Source organism: Mustela erminea, chromosome 3 (assembly GCF_009829155.1).
Source record: "Mustela erminea isolate mMusErm1 chromosome 3, mMusErm1.Pri, whole genome shotgun sequence".
Classification (NCBI taxonomy): domain Eukaryota; kingdom Metazoa; phylum Chordata; class Mammalia; order Carnivora; family Mustelidae; genus Mustela; species Mustela erminea.
Genome location: NC_045616.1, coordinates 27,112,734 through 27,134,938, shown reverse-complemented (window position 1 = coordinate 27,134,938; position 22,205 = coordinate 27,112,734). Strand labels below are relative to the sequence as shown.

The following is a 22,205-nucleotide window of genomic DNA, read 5'->3' as shown; positions in this document are numbered from 1 at the left end:
CAGAGGCTGTAAAGGAGCAAGCCTGAGAATGAAACCCTCACAAAGGGAAGCCGATCCAGGAAACAGAAAGCTATATTCCCGAAGACGCCAATGAGCTCCTGAGTCCAGCCATGCCTGAAGCACATCTCTACCCTGAACTCTTTAGCTCTGTAAGCTAAAACATTCCCTTTTTTTCCGCTTGAGCCAGGGCAAATTGAATGTTTGTGACTTGGAACTGAAAGTCTTTGTTTAACAGAGCAATACTGAAAAGTTTTATGTACAAAAATGTGAATTGCAGGGACGCCTGGCTGGTTCCGTTGGTAAAGCATGTGACTGTTGATCTTGAGATCATGAGTTTGAGCCCCATGTTGGGAGTAGAGTTAAAGTTTAAAAAAAAAAAAAAAAGATGTGAATTGCACAATTATTTATGCTAACAAGATACTGAAGCAACCTGAATGTTCCCAAAATGGTTATAAGTCATACATCCCATAATAGATTAGCATGCATTCATTAAGACAAATGATACAAAACTTAGAGCAACATAAGAAAATGGCCCTTTTCAAGAAAAAAGTAGGAATTCTCTGTGCAGCATGATCTCAAGTGGGTAAATACATTCTCACTAGGCAAATGTAGCAAAATATAAATTATCATAAAGCAAATGCAAATGGTGGGATTTTTAAACTCTTAAGTATATATATAAATACATACACGTACATATATTTTTGCTTGTTTTGGTCTTCCAATTCTCCTCTAAGGTGCATTTCTTATTAATAATTAGAAGAAAAGTATTTAAAAATGTTTTTAAGGTAACATGGGAGGAAATTGGAAACAAAAATGTGTAAGACGCAACAAAGTGCCACAAATCTCAGTGTCAGAAAGCGGACATGTGAGCCGCTGCTCCCTGTGTGCATGGGGACATGGACTTTGGCCATGTAGTTCGGGTTGTTTTGTTTGTTTGTTTTTGCTTTTTTAAATTAGTACGAGCATCATGACCTTCCCCTAGTGACAAAGCAAAAAGGGGTTCATTTTCGAAGTGTGGAAACTCTGAGAGCACTTCGCGCCAGGGAGTAAAACGGCCAGGCTGTGTGTTCTAGCAGATAGCCAATGACCTCAACGACACACCTCCTGCTCAGAGCTGTTTGTGTCTCAAACATAGAGGGTCACGCCTTAGACCAAAAGTATCCACAAAGTCACAACTATCAACTACTGCTCTGCAAAAAGCCTATGCTTTCTGCAAAAGTTTTTGAAGCCAACAGTTTGCTCTTTGGGCAATCATGCCCAAAGCAAAGGGCATGTGCAGAAGCAGAGGAAAATTATCCTGGCCACCACCACCACCGTGCCCCTATTATTAAAATTTGGTCCTGAATCGCTTCAATAAGCAATTGAAAATATTTTGGTATCCTGAGCCCTGAGCTGTTTTATTCCAAGTGCTGTTTAGCAATTCTGGGGATCGTCCAACAAGATAAACTTTAGTAACATTTATTCCTGGGACAGACTGATAATACTTGAAAAAGCATTCATTACTTCATTTCTGATGAGTTTTGGGGTTTTGAGCAGGACTCACCAAACTCCTTTTTTGAAAAGTTCAGCCGTTTTGAGTTACATAAAGACAAAAACATGGCAAGGATTTTATAGCAGGAAAAGGACTTGTTTTTGTTTTTCAACATTCCTATAATTCAGACAGCTGAAGAAATCTTTGATCTGGAAGGCTTGGAAATTCAAAGCCCCCCAAGGCATTTTTTTTATTTTTAATTAAGAAAGAGTAAAAACAGTATTTGTAATGGAAAATTTTTGTGCTGTTAAATACATAAGGGCTTTTACTTAACTCTGTCCTTCATCTTGTGGACTTGCCATTTCGGCCAAGCATAGGTTTTAGGTGTAATATAACATCACCTGCCTGAAGGTTTGCTGGTATTAACTGATATTCTTGAGTGATGGAAAAGCACTTGGCACTAACACAGAACAACAGTGACGAGTCACAGGAGTCCTGTCTGGAAGAGAGAGAGGGAAAAAAAGGTCCATCTGACAAATACTCAAGCCAAGACCACATGCATCACAAAATCCATACATGAAATTTTCATCCCATCACTAGTTCCCACAGAATGCTCAGGAGTCAGGATTTGGAGCATAGGGAGAGAACCCAACATGCCAATATCCCCCTGACGCCCACTTCTGAGGTTTTCTTAGGAGTCATCTGTTCCCACATCCATTACTTTTTCAGAGAGGGGGAAGGACTTTCTTCTCCAAGCACACTGGGCATGTAAAGTGCTGTGAAAACTCTGGTCCCCTTCCGTCCCAGATGCTAAGTAGCAGGTCCTGTAATTTGGATAGATACTTTCAGTTGAAAACCACAATCTTTTCTTCCAACCTGGACACGGAGATGGGTCTGCTCCCTGAGCCTCTTCTGAGCACCGGGAGCCACACTGCGACAGGATATCATGAGGACAGGATTGAGGACCAACCAGCGTGGAGCAGACAGATCCAAGACTTCGTTTATCCCCACCAGCTGGGAAGGATAGCTCTCTTACAAAGATCTCAGAACTTCCGAGGTGCTTCCAAACCTTGTACATGCTCTGCCTTGCAAGTCTCCCTCACCTCTTCAGCTCCCTGTGACTCTTCAGGACTCAGTATGAGGCTCCGTCTGTGAGCCTTCACTGGAAACTTCCTCAGCTGGGGTTCTAACTGCTCACTTCTAGATGTCTCCCATCCCCTCTGGGACTGGAGGCTCCTCTAAGGCAAGGATTATATCTTCACTGTAACACCCACCCCTGGTGTTTTACACATAATTGATGCTTAGTAAATGTGTTCAGAACCAGTAACCAGAAACAACATGTTATACCATGAGGTACATGGTATTACATGATACATGTAATACCATGAGGTACTTAAAATCTCCCAGGACTATAAAGATCATTCAACATTGGCATTCATCTTTTGACTCATTCTGCTTTTTCAAAGACTGTTGCCTTTAAAAAAATACATATCTTCTGAGCTGAGGTTTGAAGGGTAGGGTAGAAGTTGATCGACAAAGATGAGGTGGGCGCCCAGCAGTCAAAGGAAAGGTCCAGGTGGTGGTAAGATTTAAGCGGCAGTGTTAGCTGACTTCCATGTCATTCCTTGGTTGAGAGCATGGCCGACTGTTGGCAGCTGGTGGAGGCTCAGCCTTGAGCCGAGCTGTTTGGGTTCAACCTGAGAGGCGATGAGAAACTACTCTCTCTAGTCGTAAATACTATGGAAGTCGGGTCGTCCACCCTAGAAAGGCTCCCGTTTGAATGCTCATCTGTTGGGGGATTCCTGTGGCGTGCCTGGTGCAGGGGGCGGGGGTGGCCCATGAGAAAAGTGTCTATGATCCCACCACACACCACCTGGAAACTCAGGCAGGTATCGATATCATGCCCTTGGCCATTAGCGTCACAGGTTTGCTCTCAGGGCTCTGCTCTGCTCCTGGGTACACAGCATCTTACAGACCCTAGTGCAAAAAGTGGGGAAGAATTCAGCTCCCAACTACCACCACAATGGGAACAATCCAGATTAGTTTCCTTCTGCTGGTGGCTCGGTGATGCACCTAGTCTCCTTTTCATGCCTGCTGCAGCTGTAACTCACGAAAGAGGGGTCACTGTGTATGCACTGGAGAAGAGACCAAGATGGAAAAGGGTTTATCCAAAAACCTGGAGCTCCCTGGGGATAGGGGTTCTGTTCTCATTCAGGCTGCTACAGCAAAGTACCACAGACCGAGTGGTTTGTAAACACCCTTTTGGAGGCTGGTGGCCAAAGAGGGTACTGGGGAGGGTCCTCTTCCTGTTTCATGGACTGCTGTCTTTTTGTGGTGTCCTTGCCTGGTGGACAGAGCAAGGGAATTCCCTGCTCGCATGACTTAACCACCTCCTAAAAGCCCACTTCCAAATACCATCACACTGGGGAGTAGGTCTCAACATACAAATGTGGGTGGGGGTGGGGGCAAACATTTAGTATAAAGCAGGTCCCAACCTCCCACTCCCAGCCCCAGTCAATGAATGGCACCCCCACCCCCCTGCTTTGCAAGCCCAAAACCCATCCTTGAGTTCTTTCTCCCTTCCTTTTATGTACTACATCCAAGTTCATCATTAAGGTCATGGGTAAGCTGTGTGAAACATCTTGATATTCACCTCTCATCCTCTTTAGAGCCACCAACCTCCCACAAAGGGTCATCGCTCACCTAGATTATTCAAGGGGTTCCCTAATAGTCTCTCTGCTTCAGGTCCTGCACCTGGCCAGGCCATTCCTCATCAGCAGCCAGAGGGACCTTTTAAAGATTTTTACTTATTTATTAGACAGAGAGAGAGAGATCACAAGTAGGCAGCGAGGCAGGCAGAGAGAGAGTGAGGAGGAAAACAGGCTCCCCACTGAGCAGAGAACCCGATGTGGGGCTCGACCCCAGGACCCTGAGATCATGATCTGAGCCAAAGGCAGGGGCTTTAACCCACTGAGCCCCCCAGGTTCCCCCCCAGAGGGATCTTTTAACAATAAATTGGCTCAAGTGTGATTCATCATGGGTATTACCCTAAGTGGTATATTGTTTGTTGATATTTACAAGCTGTCTGAAGGATTTTTTTTTTAAGTTCGTGGTTTAAAATGTCTCATGCTGGGGCAGCTGGCTGGCTCAGTGGGAGGAGAGTGAGACTCTCGATCTCTGGGTCATGAGTTCAAGTTCCATGTGGGGAGTAGAGACAAACTAAATAATAAAACAACTTGAAAAAAATTTTAAAATGTCTCATGACTGATCAAAAATGAAATGAATGTAAAAAAATAAGATTGTCCATCATATCTAAGTAAAGCTGAATAAAGGAAAATAAAATAGATCATATTTCTTCTGTGTAAAACCCATCCATGGCTTCTGATGACACATAGGCTATGAGTCAAAGACTTGAATGCCACCTCTCAAGGGGAGTGCTGTGGAATACGGCATCAGCCCCTCATTGTCCTCCACACTCACTGGCTTTCTGTGAAGACTTATTTACAAGTCTTGATACAGTTCTCTCCTGATCAGGGAACCCGCTCGTCTCTCTGCTATATACTCCTCTCCCCCTTTCTTTGCCTATTCCTCCAGTACTCTTTTTTTTTTTTTTAAATATTTTATTTATTTATTTGAGAGAGAGACAGTGAGAGAGAGCATGAGCGAGGAGAAGGTCAGAGGGAGAAGCAGACTCCCCATGGAGTTGGGAGCCCGATGTGGGACTCGATCCCGGGACTCCGGGATCATGACCTGAGCTGAAGGCAGTCGTCCAACCAACTGAGCCACCCAGGCGTCCCTCCTCCAGTACTCTTAAGGTCTCAAGTTCAATGCAACTACCTCAGAGGAGTTTTCTGCCCTGCCCTGATCTAAATTAGGTATCTTCCTTGCAATTTAAGTCAATTTTCATTTTTTCCTCATAGCAATGAACACACTTCATAATGACAAATTTCAGGGATTTTTATCCATCCAATAGCATAATATTTTATAAGTTCCAAAAAGTCACATTCAAATTCAGATTCAAATTTAGAAAGATACCAAGGGTTTAGAAAAACATTTTGTTGCCTTCTATGAAGAAAAATTACCATAATAACAGATATAAAAGTTCATATGATAGAAGATAATTTCGAAGTGTGAGAGCTCTTATCTTTTACTACATTTAAAATACCTTATCAGTTTTGTGGAGATGCTGTTGGGTTGGACTGTTGTCCTAAAGGTATCATCAGCCTTCTGTTGTAGCCAGACTGACAATGTTTGACTCTGTGTCTGCTCCCCCTAGAAATAGTGAGGTTATTTTTTTAATTAAAAACATTTTTGGGACGCCTGGGTGGCTCAGTTGGTTAAGCAGCTGCCTTCGGCTCAGGTCATGATCCCAGCGTCCTGGGATCGAGTCCCACATCGGGCGGGCTCCTTGCTCAGCGGGGAGCCTGCTTCTCCCTCTGCCTCTGCCTGCCATTCTGTCTGCCTGTGCTCGCTCTCTCCCTCTCTCTCTCTGATAAATAAATAAAATCTTAAAGAAAAAAACATTTTTTAAAAGTTTAAATATTTGGGACGCCTGGGTGGCTCAGTTGGTTAAGCAGCTGCCTTCGGCTCAGGTCATGATCCCAGCGTCCTGGGATCGAGTCCCACATCAGGCTCCTTGCTCGGCGGGGAGCCTGCTTCTCCCTCTGCCTCTGCCTGCCATTCTGTCTGCCTGTGCTCCCTCTCCCCGCCCCCCCGATAAATAAATAAAATCTTAAAAAAAAAAAAAAGTTTAAATATTTAAAAAAACATTTAAAAATAAAATATTTTTTTAAAAATAGAAGGCAACAAAAAAAAATTACGAAAATAATTTGAAATGTCCTAGTGTGGTTCTCAGACTTCCTTGTGCCCTGAAGGGCTTACCAGATCTCCAGGCCCCACACTCAGAGCAGTGACTGGAGTCTGTATATCTAGGGCAGGACCTAAGAAATAATACTCCAACAAGTTCTTAGGTGATACCAATCCTACTGGTTCCAGGTCCAAACTTTGAAAATCACTGCCCTAGGGCATCTCCCAAACATGGCTTCTAACCACTGAATTAGCTTCATCATTTATTAAGTAGGATAGTTTAAGAAATCACCCAAGTGTGTAGTTACCCAACCCAATCAAATTAGTGAGCAATTGTAGGAAATCATTGTTTTCAGATCAGGACGTAATGAAACGTTACAGGAACTGGGGAAGATGTTCGCAAATCCTCATTCATGGTCATTGACTCCACATGCATTTATGAAGTTTCTCCTGCCCTTGAGCTGGGCACTGGGAACACGGGCACTGGGCACCTACTCCTTCAACAGTGTCTCCTGAGATCTACTGACCCCCGCACTGAAGGAGGAGCAGAAACAAGTCAGGAGATGCCCTTGCTCTCACGGAGTTCAAGTTCTTTGCAGGGGAAAGACAGTCAACAAATAATCACACAGGATAATTACAGATGATGAAAACTGCTATGAAGTAACAGTTTGCTCTAATGCACAAAAAGTCAGAGAGAGACAAACACCACATGATTTCAGTTACATGTGCAACCAAAAAGCAAATGAACGGACACACAAGCAGACTCACAGATACAAACTGGCGGTTGTCAGAGGGGAGGGGGTGGGGAGATGGGCTAAGTAGGTGACGGGGATTCAGAGATACAAACTTCCAGTTACACAATAAGTAAGTCACAGAGATGAAAAGTACAGCACAGGGCATAGCATCAACAATGTTGTAATAAGGTTGTACGGTGGCAGGTGGTGACTGCACATATGGTGAGGACTGGGTAATGTACAGAATTGTTCAATCATGTTGCACACTGGAAACGAGTGTGTGTCAACTCTACTTCAGTGCTAGGGATGTTTAAAAATCATGGTGCAGACTGGCATGACCAAAGAGGGGTTCTTTGGGGGAGGGGAGGTACAAGCGGAGACCTAGTAGGTTTGAGAATGACCATCTTCCCAAGGGAGAATGTCTGTTTCAGCCAGAAACCAGCAGGTCCTGAGGAAGGACCAGGGTTGGCAAGTCCTGGGGACGGAAACGCCAGTGTCACCATGGGATGAATATCTGAAGGAGGAACTTGGAGAGGGTGGCGGGAATTTCAGCTTTACGTGGGAATGGAAGCTCCTGGAAGATCGGCAGCAGGTGACAGGATCTGATGGACACTTGAAAAAGACACCTGTGGCTCTGGTGTGCCGATCAGCCTGCAGTGACAGTGGACACAGGGAGATGCAGGAGGAGCTGCAGCTGGGCACACAGAGCCTGGTTTCATCACGTGAGAGAGGAAAGCGCCCGGTAATTTGCAACGTCCTGTAGAAAGATCAGCAACCACTATACGCCCAGCTCTTTCCCACTGGAGTACTCACGTGTGGCTCAAATATGCGCATAAATATGAACCACTGTACTGGGAAACTGATGGGGGAGTGCATGAGCCTAAATTTGGGGAATAAAGGTTTCAAAATGTGATCTCCTTTATTAACTGGTAGCCTTGGCCAAGGTCTTTTGTCTTTCTAGCTTTCATTTCTCTCTGTAAAAGTGGAATGGTAAGAATACAGACCTCATAAAGATGTCGTGAGTCTTCAGTGGGACAATCTATGGAAAGAATTTAGCCTAGTACCTCTCGGCACCCAAACTGGCACTCAGACGTAGTAGCTACTTACCAATCCCTCTGAACTTTACTTTCTTTTTCAATGAAAGCTCATAAAAAGTTTGTGAAGTTATACTGGGATGAGGTCTGAAAAAAACCCTATCCAACACTATGTAGCACTCAGTAGGAGCTCAGCACACAGGAGTATCCAAATAGAGGGTCAAAGCTGGAGACACTGTTGCAGTGTCACTCTGACTGATGACGGGAGAGTCCTGAAGACAAAACGTTTCACATTCTAGAGGTCAGACTTAACAGTTCTACTCTTAAGATATAAAACCAGATTCTTCTCTACCTAATTCTAGGGACTTTAGAGGTTTACCATTTCAATGTACCCTGCTCTCCCTCACACGAAAATGAATGTCTCTTCATCCTCACCAGAGTTCAGACTTTCACTACACATGCTCCCGGGGCAGGAAACACAAATGTTGCAGAAATATCAGTTTTGAGTTAGTGTTTGCTTCTTCCCTGGGTTTCCGCTGCGGAATTCAAAATCTGTAATTATCATCAAGGATGAAAACCGCAACAAAGCCCCGATGAAAAGGACGGCTTGAAAGTTGTGTCTATAGAGAGGCTGGAGAGGACAGCCTTACTCCCTGAACTTCATAACCAATGCAATTAAACAGAAAGACACTCTCTAGTAAATGGCCCCAATTCCAAAAAAAGCAATGATTCTGTCTCTGTTCTTTAGATGCCTGACACAGTGCCTTAATCCGGTGAGGGAGCTTGGAGGCATGGAGGAGGAACTGAATACTTGTTCAACAAGAGCATCAGTGAGACCACGACTCACAGGTGCTTGTCGCTCTTGCTGCTTCTGCAGAGTCCTGCTGTCTGAATGTCGGTGTCCCTCCCACCAGCCCCAAATTCGTACGTTGAAACGCAATCCTCAGTGTGGTGGTGTTTGGAGGTAGGACCTTTAGGAGATAATAAGGGATGGGTGCCTTTCTAAGAGGCTCCAGAGAATTCCTCACCCCTTTCCCACCATGTGAGGACATAGGAAAGATCACCCCACACCAGACCCTCAATGTGCATGGGCCCTAGCTTGGACTTCCCAGCCTCCAGAACCATGAGAAATGGATCAGGCCGTTCACAAGTCGCCCAGTTTGTGGGGCGTGTGTTACACACTCTAAAGGACTATGAGGTACACCTACCTCCCTGTGGCCTCCTGCGGGAGTCGGAAGGATGTTCTCTTCACAGCGGGTCCTGCAGGAGGTAGGAAAGTCAGCAGCCGTGAAAGAAGAGTAGTTTGTAAAGCGTCTTACAGCCTCACATCCCCCCAAAAGGGGTTCCTACCATATGTGCATTATCGGCATCAACTCGGTTGTCTTTGAAGTACCCAGAGAAAGGCCCCTCCCCCCCCAGATTTAGTGATTCAGAGACCCGGCGATTCCATTACAGACGTAGCCCTGCGGGAGAACTGCTGTTGGAGAGGCTGTCGGGGAGAGGAGCATGGCACCCAGGATGTGTGTCCAAATCCCTCCTGCTCCCCGGCAGATATCATTTTAGTGTATTACACCCATACTCACTTAAAAACCTTTAAAAAGTAAAATTTGAAAAGCTTTTTGGTAAACATGCATGACACGACATTTACCATTTTGACTGTTACAAAGAGTATAGCTCAGTGGCGTAAAGTACAGTCACACTATCATCCAAGCATCCCTGTCTCCCCCATCTCCAGAACCTTCTCATCTTCCCCTGCTGAATCAGTGTGTATTTCCCCCTTCCGCCAGTCACTGACAACCACCGTTCTACTTTCTGTCTCTAGGAGCTGGACTATTGTAGGTATCTCATAGTAGTAGAATCGCACAGGAGTGGTCCTTTCACTTTGACCCAAGCTATAGCATGTGTGAGAACTTCCTTCCTTTTGGGCACTGAATAACATCCCATTCCAAGCACAGACCACATTCTGTTTGGCCATTCATCTACGGATGGACACTTGCATTGTTTCCACCTGTTGGTGTTCGTGAACAATGCTAAGAACTGGGGTGTGCAAATGATCTGTTCAAGTCCCTTGACTTGGCTCCCTTCAGGTATACACCCAGAAGGGGGACCTGCTGGCTCACAGGGTCATCTTTGGAAGAACTGCTAGACCGTTCTGCAGAGGATGCACCATTTTACACCGTCGCCAGCAAGGAGGGTTTCGCGGTGTCCGCATCCTCGCCGACACTTGTCATTGGCTGCTTTTGAGAGTTGCCACCCTAATGCCTGTGCCGGCATCCGGCATCCTCGGCCAAACACGTTGCGTGGCCATTACCATTACCATTACAAAGGAGATGAAAGCCATTTGTTCTTTCTGAACTGTGATCATGAGATTTTTATGCTTTTCGAAGTGAAATGAGACCGCAGACTTCCCAGGTTGGGATGGTCAGCATTATCGGGGTTGTAGAGATGGTCAGTCGTTTGAAACATTGGGTTGAGGGAGAAAGGACACCAGGGGTGCTGGTCCGGAAATGGCCGTGTGGTGGAGGCGAGGCCAGAGAGAGGCTCTGCATGAAGCCCTGGGGGAATCAAAGACCAAGCCCAGGCACATCACCAAATGCACTGTGGAGGAGCACAGCATATATGCTGTCCCCACATCCTGCCTCTGGTAGCAATGGGGTTTCTTTTCCTTCTCTTTATTCTGTTTATGTCCCTCTACCCTTTACTGCTCTATTGTCTATGAATCCGTGCTTTGAAATATCCACGTTCTATTAAAAAAGTGGGGGGTGAGAGGGGGTTGGAACACGTACACTAAATATCCATTATTTGTTTACATGTGGATGAACTCTCTCTGCAAACACACACCTAAACTAAGCACAGCAGCTGCTTGTGGCGAGAGCGGGAGTGGGAATACAGGAGACGGGGTGGGAGATTTTCCTTTTCTATAGATCCTTTCATATGCTACTACATGTTCAGCTGTGGAAATATAGTCCGTCGTCTTTCCAATGTCCATTCCCGAACTTCAGCGACCAGGAAGTTCCAGCCCCTTCCAGACTCCCTTGAAGCTGGGCATCGATACAAGATTCTAATGGATGTGCGTTCATGAGATAAGAGTAGAAGATGGAAGTGGGTGAACACCATCTTCCCGCTGCATAGGGCTGTAGTTGTGGGCCAGCAAGGCCATGGGGGTTCAGAGGCAATGGTGGTGTAGGTGGAATCAGCTGGACACTGTTCCAGGCCCAGGCCCCAGCTTCCTGGGTACTGCTATGAGGCATTTAAGGTGGTCCCAGTGACTTCCTGAACTTGTTGGTAGCTGGATCATAGGTGCAGTGGTGTTTTTTTTTCTTTACCTCAGCAGCTCCAGGAGCAGCCTCCTAATTCCTCCTGAATTCAGCCTCCCTGAATTCCTACTTAAGGCAGAGGCTGTAGCTCTCCTGGCAGGTAGAGTACCAGATGTTGCTGGAGGATTCCAGAAGTCACTCCTGGATTATCTCCTAGGAGTTCACTCTCCTCATCCTTCCAAAAGATTCTACGAGCATCCAGTTTCTTATTAGTCCACTCTGCTTGAAATACCTACTGTGGCCTCTATTTCTTATAATGAAATTGAAATGGAATACGAAATTACATATTAAAAATTATTAAATAATAAATAAAAGTCATCGCTAAAAAAGAATCCTCAGAAGAGATTTCCTGAGCACCGTGCCACCAAAAATGCTTGGTTTTTATATTTAAAAAAATTCCTGGGGAGCCTGGGTCGCTCAGTTGGTAAAGTAACTGCCTTGGGCTCAGGTCATGATCTCTGGGTCCTGGGATCAAGTCCCTCATCGGGCTCCCTGCTCAGCGGGGAGCCTGCTTCTCCCTCTGCCTGCTGCTCCTCCTGTTTGGGCTCTCTCTCTCCCTCTCTATTAAATACATAAATAAAATCTTTTAAAAAATCCTGCCCTCTTTGTAAGTCATCACCTATTGAATGAGTACTTACTGGCTTACAGATGAGGTAACTTAATACTTAAATTAGAAATAAGCTCCTATGAGTATGTGAGAAGTTGTGTGTGTGTGTGTGTGTGTGTATAAAAAGACAAGACACAATTTGTGTTTCCAGTAAAATCCTAGAAGACAAATTCAAACACTTCTTGTTCTTTGTTTTTATTTAACTCAAAATAGCTAACAACAAAACATTTAAAAAATATCTCCCACACATGAGTATTCAGTTATTTTTGGTTCATGACACTAGATTACAGAGTCCTTGCCTGTTTCTAGCATGAAGTAACACATCTATCATAAACATTATCTCTCAAAGTCCGCAGCAGGCTTGAAACCCGTATATTTAGATCCTAACCAAAAACCATGATTTAATTATTCATTTTGAACCCAAATATTTTTCTCCCACACAGATGCTTAGTAAAATGAATAACCATAAATAGGCTAGCTATTAATCAGTTTTTGACGAAATGCCCCCATCCAGCACATACATAAAGTCTGTATATATGCTTTTGTCCTTTACTACTCAAAATATGAATGTCAGTGAGATGTACAGTAGGGTCAGCTCATTCGTTGAACTTACATCAATTCCATATAGGAGGTCAGGGAAAAGGAAACAATAAGGAAAATAACAATGAATCCCATGAAAATCTCACCAGTTGAATGAAAGAGTAAACTCTGATGAGGGTTGAAGAACCTTGAGGAAACCAAGCGCTACCACTGTGGCGTCTCCTCAGGTAAAGTCAGTTCACGTCGGTCTCTCAGAAGACAAGCATCCTGGAGAGCGCAGGGTGACTGATTCTAGTGTTGAAAGGTATGCGGTTCTATGCAACATTGCCCTAAACGAACACCGACAATGTCAAATGGTCTTCAATGGAAGAAACTGTCCTTTCTTCCAACACTGGAGGAAAACCTGGTTGTGTTGGATGCGCAGATTTCCCATAAGGCGCCTTTTGAAACGGCTGTCAAGGAGGCGCTCTCCACGTTGCATTTCGTCTTAGGCCTGACACTAGAAGCTAAGCCCCGGGTATGAAGCAACTCCGCTGCCGTGTGACTCACAAAGACAAGAGTCTTAAAAATGCCCTAACATCGTCAGCATAGTTTAATTTCCAGTTAGGTCTGTCCTCACATCGAGCACAGGCTGTTTCTGTGACCCTCTCATGGAATGTACCTATCACTGACGGAGAAAATCTCATGATGAAAAGACCGGCATCCTAAAATCTGAACAACAAAAAAAGCTACCAACGCAGATAGGTCTCAGCCATGCTTCCAGATAAGATGTTCAATCAGCAAACAGTGCAACTAAAGCACAGAGTAACTTCTGTTTTGTTACACTTGCCCCTCCCCGCCACCACCTACAGTTTTGAAACTGGCAGTTACCTTCAAGTCTCAAACACTTGGCCTTAACCTCAGCACCGCCCAGGTTCAGGTTCTATTTTTAAAAGCACCATTCTAATGGAAATGTCCCTGCCCTGCCTTAAGCTGGGGCTGTGAATTTGACTGCGAGCTAGAGCTGTTATGTCATAGAGTTTAGGTTAATTTGGCAGATATTGATTTCTGTGAAACCCGCTTCAGCTTCTTCTAGCCATGGAGGATTTCTACCTGGGCTGTAGATGGGGGTAAAATACCCCATGGAGGACCCCTTCAATAACCACATTTGGAAAATCTGAAAAACAAAAGGAAAACGGCTTTTCTTAGGCACAGCAGTAAAACGCAAGGACTGCATTCTGCAGACCGGTACAAGGCGAGGCCCCCAGCAACTCGGGGACCCGAGTCACCCTGCAGCCTGCTCTCGCTGAGGACACGCTATCTGTCATGTCGCCGCGGCCGAAAGCCGCTTGGGTGCGCGACCAGGCTCTGCAGGAATGCACGGCCAGATTTGTAGCTTATTGATTTAGGGGATGTTCTAATGGTTAATGCTGCTAGGCCCCAGCTCTTTATCTGAATGTTTTCTCACAAGGAAGATGGATTACACTGGCAATTCAATTTCTAACAAAATCTCAATATACTTGAAGGAATTCCAAGATTTCTACTGGGAATACTTGGCTGCAGTTTTTCCATTGTGGTTTACAGCAGCGTTCAGTCCAAGCTGTCCTGAGGACGGTCATTCCGTGGCGCACGCATCCAGGGAGCAGGAGGAACGGGGGCGGTCTTCCTAACTGAAAAGGGCACCTTTTGAAGAAAGCCATCCCGTCAGGAAAAAACGAGCCACGTTTTTAGGGGAGGCGTGCGTCCAATGGGGCACGTTCCAGTTATCAGGGAGGTAAAATATGAAAGGATACTTTGCATGGGGCCACCCCCAACCATCACATGACCCAGAGGTTCAATTTCTCAACTTCAGTCTGTAGGTAATTAATTATATCTAGGATTTACATGAAAGCCCACCACTTTCAATAAATATTGCTATTATGCAAGGAAATTAGTTGGTCCAATACTTGCAGACAGAAACTAGGACACTCACTTATGAACCCAACCTCTGTACAGTACCTACTACATAAAGCCACGTGCAAAGGGAGGGCAGAAAGTTTCTTGGGGGGGGGGGGCAAGGCAGGTGACCAGTCTGAGGGAGGAGGGAGCCAGGAAAGTTCAAAGACTGGAATGGAGGTTAGTGTTGATAAGAGAGTGAGAGAGGAAGCCTGAGGGCATGCAAGCCCAGAAATTCTGGCTTTGTCTAAAAAGCGGGGAGAACCACCAGCAACACCCTCCCCACCCCCGCAAGGATTTTAAGCAAAGTGACACAGAACTAAATCCTGTTTGGCAAAGATGGCTCTGGCTGCCATTCAGAATACAGGGGGACAAGTTCAAAGTGGTGGTGGGTTCCCTTTGAGGAGTAAAGGGAAGTTTCCTAACAGTACCTGCCTGAAAGGTTGTTGTACAAATTGGAAGGTGAAGCAAAGCACTTGAACCTGTGCTGGGCACATGGTTAGTACCTGCTACCATCACGTACCAAGTATGGTATAATCACTGGGAAGAGAAGTAAGTAATAGTCCCTGCCCATACCATGGGATTTCCACGCTAAGAGGGAGACAAGCAAATGAACACACCCATGAGCTATGCCTAAAACATATCTTCAGTACACAAGCAGCTCAATGACTTCTGGGTGATGGCACTCGATTTCTTAGTGTTTGCTTTAATCCAGCATCAAACAACATAATTTTCCATGCAACATATCTTTAATAATCTGTAGTAGGACTTAAACCTATATATTTTTTCATCCCAATCAAGAGCAATGATTTTCCAAAGTTCCTTTCAATTTTTTTTTTTAAAGATTTTATTTATTTATTTGACAGGCAGAGATCACAAGCAGGCAGAGAGGCAGGCAGAGAGAGAGGAGGAAGCAGGCTCCCTGCTGAGCAGAGAGTCTGATGCGGGGCTCGATCCCAGGACCCTGGGATCATGACCTGAGCTGAAGGCAGAGGCTTTAACCGACTGAGCCACCCAGGCGCCCCAGTTCCTTTGAATTTTAAAAGAATTCCTCCCCCACAGAAGTGTACTGAAACCAAGAGCCGTCAGTGGAGATATTGATCAATTTTCAATTATTTGCCCAAAGAGAACACATCGACGTGCGTTAGCAGGTGGGTATTTATTCTCTGCCAGCCAAAACATAACAGTTTGTTTGAAGGTTAGTGTGATGACATCATCAGCATGTTCAGCTTAAAGGAATTTAAGTAAGTTTGGGGGAAAAGGATGAAGAGGAGAAAATACCATTAATTACTCTGAGTAATGCTATACCACCTGAATAGGTCAAGCAGTGGTTTAAGCGCAAGGCGAGGGGTGCCGGGGTGGCTCAGGCGGTTAAGCGTCCGACTCTTGATGTCGGCTCAGGTCGCCCTCCTGAGGTCGCGACATGGAGCCCTGCATCAGGGTCTACGCTCTGCACAGACTCTGCTTGAGATTCTCTCTCTGCCCCTCCCCCTGCTTGAGCCTGCTCTCTTTCCCTCTGTCTCCCAAATAAAGAAATAAGTCTACAGAAGGATAAATAAAGGGGAAAACTGAAGCAGGGCACGAGGCTCGAGGGTGAGGAGATGGGAAGGTGAGGAAAGACCTCTGCGGGCAGATACCAGGGGAAGGAGGGTGCGGTGGCCACGTGCAAATGTGTCTGGGCGAGGGGCATACCCGGCAGAGGGAAGATGGCCAACCAAGGCGCTGTGTGTTTACCGTCCAGCAAGTGCTGAGCAACTAGCAGAGGCCGGAGATTCAGAAGGTGAACATGACAGAGAATAAGGGAACCGTGTGGGTCATCACGACAGGAAAGGAAGGAAATGATCCACGTGAATGGAACAGAGGTGTTTTATGACCAGGTCCACCGACTGGGGGCCAATGAGCAGATTATCAGAGGTCACTTTCTCCCTGATCTGTTCCACTCCATGCTACACTTTGGATTTTGGTTTTGTCATACGTGTGATTTTAATTCCACGTCCGCTGTTACTTGAAAACTGCCCTGGCCTTTGTTTCCCATTGAGAGGGGATGACAAGGAATGTGACTGAGGAAAGATTTACTTGTCATCTTTTGTTGGTTCTCATTTATGCTGGTAAACACTTACGTGGACCTTTAAAAAAAAAAGGAATGGGATTGGGGCGGGGAGACTCCTGAGAGCCCCCTGAGAGCAGAGCGGGCAAAGGCTCTCTCAAGCTCCTCCTGGAAGGTGCGGAGGCAGTGCCCGTGTGGGGACGAGAAGAGGGCTCCAGGAGGTGGTGGGGGAAACAGCAGTGCCCTGAGGGGGAACGGAGTGCACACCTATGAGACCCAGAAAGAAGTCGGCAGAGCACAGGAGGGAGTCCTCTTAGAAGGGCTATGAGAGCGTGGTAGAGTCAAATTCAGAGAGAAAGTGGGGCTGGAAACCCAAGACGGTGTCCCGGCTACACATACACAAGGCCATCAAGACCACAAGCAAGGAGTTGATCTGAAAGAAAGCCCAGGAGAAGACAAGAGGGTCTATGAGAGCCCGCCGGTAGGCTGCCCGGGATGGGCAGAAAAGTAGGAGAGTGGGAAAGCCCAGGGGAGAGAGCGGTCAACGGTGGCCAAAGATGACGGGAGGTCTGATGAAAGCTGATGGAGAAATATCTGGAGTGTGGCCGTGCCAGAGATGATACTGGGGACCAGCGCGAGAGCTGTTCCGAATTCCCCTGAGAAATTAAAACTCAGGCCAAAGAGCCTATGTTCAGAGAAGACTGATGATTAACATTTTATAGGAGGATAGCGTCTGACTGTCAGGTCACCTGCGATGGTATTTCCACAGTCAGAATCCTCTGGAAGAGTACCCCCACGTTTTGCTAAGAGGCCTAAATAACCCAGAAATGCGATGCCAGTAAAACTGACCTCTCGATTAAAAGCTTAAGATCTGGGGCGCCTGGGTGGCTCAGTGGATTAAAGCCTCCGCTTTCAGTTCAGGTCATGGTCTCAGGATCCTGGGATCGAGCCCCGCATCGGGCTCTCTGCTCAGCAGGGAGTCTGCTTCCTCCTGTCTCTCTCTCTGCCTGCCTCTCTACCTACTTGTGGTCTCTGTCTGTCAAATAAATAAATAAAATCTTTAAAAAAAAAAAAAAAAAAGCTTAAGATCTGCAAGAGCCTATCAGCTGCGTCACGCCCGTAAGACAACGGGGATCCGACTCAGGAAGGTGGGTTAGCCAAACTGCACCAAAACCGGATCCGGTGCCCTCCCCTCCCCCGCCTGGGGCCATCCTGTCCATAAAACCTGTGATTCCTGTGTCCTCTCTGAACTGCTATCCCCCATTTGCGCGAATCCTCCGTCCACGCCAATGTTCTACCAAGGATCCCTACTTTTGCCTGTTCTAGCTCCAGGTATCTGCCCCTGGAGTTCTTTCTTCCCCTGAGTGCCTCCTGTTCTTTGTTGCCCACCAGGGGCACAGCACACGCAGCTCTGTCGGCGGGACGATGCGGACTCAAGGATCATAAAACGCCTTCCTTGACCCCTGAGCACCCTGGCCACTATGCTTCACAGCGATCAGCCCGTGCTCCCCACCTCCACAGGAGCATCGGGCCCATGCCGGAAACTTCTGACCGTCCGTCATACCTGCACAGAGTACTATACCGTACAGGGCACTGGTAGAACCATGCTCCGAAGAGAAACAGAATGCTTTATAGAACATCGCCCATTTCATCTAGCCTAGCTTATGTGAGGCAACATGTTGTTGACCTAAAGTCAACTGATATAATATGCCTTTTTTTTTTTTTTTTTTTTTTTTTTTAAAACACGGGAAGCAAATGCTAGAGAAAGGCAATTATGTCTTACGGAAAGGGCTGTACAGGGAACATACTCTGAGAACATATTCCCATATTGCAAAGGAATGTCAGCTCTCTCAGATCAGGGTGCTAAGAATGGTCCCTCCACGGAGCTGGGCTGGGTCCTGGCCTGCCTTCTTCACGCTGCCAGCCAAGTCACTGATCTCCGTGCACGCGCCGTTGCCACAGGATGGTCCCCTCTCTCTTGCTGGTGATAGGGTTTTATTGTCAGAATGTAGGAACGGTTTCAACAAATCACTTATCTACTGCCATTGAGTTGCTCTGCTATTTAGTTACTCCTACTAAAAAGGGCTGAATGTTCAATTAATGTAAAGAAATTAAGCACCAAGGGGGTCTGCCCATCAGCCATGTGACACCAGGCAAGTTGGGGACCTCCTGGGGTTCCAACTCTCTTATTAGCCAATGAGGATACCCACCTTGCCTATTTTATGAGGCTATTAAAAAACTAAAGGAGTAACGTCTGAGAAGGCACTCATGAAGAGGTGTAGAGCAGGACATTTTGAGAGGAACTCTGAAGAATTCAAATTTCTTGGCATAAAGAGAGGACCCAGGCTAAAATATTGATTACAGGGGGTTAAAGCCTCTGCCTTCGGCTCAGGTCATGATCCCAGGGTCCTGGGATCGAGCCCACAATGGGCTCTCCGCTCAGTAGGGAGCCTGCTTCCCCCCCTCCCCGCCTGCCTCTCTGCTTGCTTGTGATCTGTCAAATAAATAAATAAAATCTTTAAAAATAAAATATTGATTACATGTGTGCATAAATTCATTCTATTTTAGTATATAACTTCTAAAAATACACAGCTGACCATCTAAGATGCTATAACCTAAACAGAAGTAAAGATATACATGTAATATAGATACACCGCTTTGGGGAAAAAGCATTAAAAAAAAAAAAACCAAGGGCGCCTGGGTGGCTCAGTGGGTTAAGCCGCTGCCTTCGGCTCAGGTCATGATCTCAGGGTCCTGGGATCGAGTCCCGCATCGGGCTCTCTGCTCGGCAGGGGGCCTGCTTCCCTTCCTCTCTCTCTGCCTGCCTCTATGCCTACTGTGATCTCTCTCTGTCAAATAAATAAATAAAATCTTTAAAAAAAAAAAACAAAAAACAAAACAAAACAAAAAAAACAAAAAACCAAGAACCAGAGCCTTAGACTCAAACCTTATCATCTGGATAAAAAACAGGCAGAGACCAAAACATAACACCACCAGAAACAAAAACAAAAAGAAAAGAAAAGCCAATAAATATCTTTCCTCTTTATTACTCTCATTCAAAACTGCCTGGTCAGGTAGAAAGAAAAATCACATTTCGTGCGGAAAGGCCTGCCCCAATTAAAATTCTGAATGTCTCCGACACCAAGAGCGCCGGTTTATTGGCAGATTATTAAGCCCTGGACCAATGTCACTCTGTTAGACCTGTATTAAAAACGTGGTTTATGTGGTGCAGGGTCAGATCAGTAAAGAGCTGTTAGCAGATGACAGGTTTGATTACCGCTGGCTGTAGGCAAGACGAATGGATCCCTGAGGAAGAGCAGCACGGGCTGGTGGGACAGTTTGCTGGAAAGGTCAAGAACAGGCATGTCAGCATCAGGGGACGACGGTAAACAGAAAACACTACAAACTAGCTTTGAGGGGATCAAACTGCTGTGTGGGGACATCTCAAGGTCTATGTATCTCACCGCGTGGGTGAATAATAGTGAGCAGAGTTACAGGGAACAAACCAGCCCTGCGCTCACCTTCTCAACATCTCTTTGAGGAATCTGAAATGGGTATACCATCTATTTGACAAATCACTGATGAAAAGTGCACCATTTCAGAGCACAATGATTGATAAAATAGTATTCTTAGGACTGGCATAAAACAATGTAGGGTTCAATATAACTGGTGACTTCTCTCATTTTCTATCACATATTTGTAAATCAACTGCCTAACATATATTATCAAGAAGATTGTGACGGGATACACTTATGCCACAGTAATTCACCACTTAGCAAAACCATGGTCCTGTTTCTGGTTTCATGTAACTCTTGATTGACTAGTATTAGTTCTTACCTTGATTCTTCAGATTCCGTCTCATCAAAAGATCTAGAATTTTTTTTTTTAAAAGAAGAAGAGGAAGACCATGTCAGTTGGGTAAATGTTGTTGCAAACCAAGGAAAAAAGTCTGTATTCTTAAAGTTCTAAATTGGGAAACATTAGGAAAAGAGAGGTGCCTTGACAAAGCCACAGCATGACTGATGACTACATTCTACACTTGATCTTAGCCAAAAGGCCGAGAAGTGATTGTGATGCCTCGTTCTAAAGAATCTAAGACCGTCATATTCTTGAACTTCAGTTTTCTTGAGGGTCACTTACAAACCCTATGGTTTTACTTTCAGGCTTCTATAATAGAGTTAAGATTTCATTCTGTCATTCCTAAAATCTCTTCTTAAAAACATTCCCCAAGGTCCTAGCAAATGCACTCAGTCAGAACAGGCCACATGGACAATGCCTATTATTTGGTGAGCTCAGTATATAATTCTCGCTGTGGGGTGAGTGGAAAGGGGCCTTGAGCAACATTGCCAGGGTGGGGGGCAGGGTGGAGGGCTGAGGGTCTGCAGCCTTTCCTTCCGCAGAGAGCCGGGTTTTAACCCAATGCTGGGTGTGGTCCCCATGACTGTCTTGTAGTTAGTGTGCGTCCTTCGGGGGGCTCTGGAGGTGGCAGGAGGATGAACAAAATCCCCTCCCCTGCGTGGGTTTGCAGAGTCTTTGTAATGATGTGTTTCCCCGTAAATGGATTGGATATGTCAGGGGTGATGCTGATGGCCTTCAGAGGCCAGCTCAACCTGAGCCAGGTGCCCAGAGCTGGGCAAGGGGCTTGTTTCAGAGTTCATTCTTTAGAAGAACACTTCCCAACTGATGGTGATAGCAAATGTCTGGTTCCTGCGACACAGGGACTGGGAGCTACAGCCCCACATGAGAAGGTCCTGTGGGAGAGGCAGAAAGACAGCAGGGAAGAGAGCTCACGTGGGAAAGCCTGGGCTCTGCCAGCTACAAGATGAGAGATTTGGGGAAAGACACTTAATTCCTGTGTCTCAGCTTGCTCAGGTCAACAATAAGGGAGTTGGCTAACAACACCTCCAAGGTCATTCACAGCTCTTAGATGATGTGACCGCACATGCACGGGCATGTAGACTTTGCTTGAGTACCCACAAAAAAATATATTAATCCCTCCATAGGCTATCTAGATTCAAAATTCCCACCATGTAACATCACTCCAGGAAGCAGCATATTTTAATAAGTCAATTCCTTAAGTCTAAACCTGAGCTGCAATATATCGCGGCAATATATTGGCCACAATATACCGGTGAAGACCACAGAGGAACTCCTTTGACCACAGGCAGGGGTCGAGGGAGTGCTGTCCCAGCGGAGAGAACCGGTGTGACCAGGCTGGCCCTTCCAGCACCACCCAAGGGTGGGGGGCAGTGGTTATTGGTTAGGCCAACTAGCAACTGTAGGGTAGTTTCAGATACACGTCCGATAGGGGAACAACACCTCTTACCCACAACTCTCTGCCTTTGGTAGCGAGGGCAAGTGTCGCACGTTTAGGAAATCAAGGAACAGTTTGGGAAGCTCTTCATTTTCCAAAATGACAGCCTGTGAAAGGAGAAAAGAGAATCCGGAAAGCGAAATTTACTAAGCAACCAATAATCAAATGAACTATGTCAGAAGTCATGACCACCCATCTCAGTTCTTCGCAGCATCATTATCACAGTCTGTAAGGGTTGGGGGGGGGTCCCCATCTCACCCACCAAGAATTCAGGAGACAGGCACACTCTTCAGTGTTCCCAAATACTCTTTTTTATCTACCCTCTCACCCAACCAGCATTTGTGGATCATCCAGCACACATCAGATGCTGACTAGGAGGAAAGGCAGCTGGCCACCAGGTAGACAGAATTCTTGCCTTCGT

The 22,205-nt window shown here is 45.9% G+C and overlaps 1 protein-coding gene across 1 annotated transcript in view; it reads right to left on the bottom strand.

Annotated features, from left to right (window-relative positions):
- Nucleotides 1-12,801: 12,801 nt before the first annotated feature.
- Nucleotides 12,802-22,205, bottom strand: part of SNX24 (sorting nexin 24) — a 159,684-nt gene continuing 150,280 nt past the window's right edge. Inside the window, exons 4-7 of the mRNA XM_032335480.1 lie at nt 21,797-21,891; nt 20,308-20,340; nt 19,748-19,812; nt 12,802-13,665 (exon numbers count right to left, since the gene is read on the bottom strand). Coding sequence (XP_032191371.1) covers nt 13,598-13,665; nt 19,748-19,812; nt 20,308-20,340; nt 21,797-21,891 — 261 coding nt within the window. The 3' untranslated portion in view covers nt 12,802-13,597. The remainder of the gene's footprint in view (nt 13,666-19,747; nt 19,813-20,307; nt 20,341-21,796; nt 21,892-22,205) is intronic.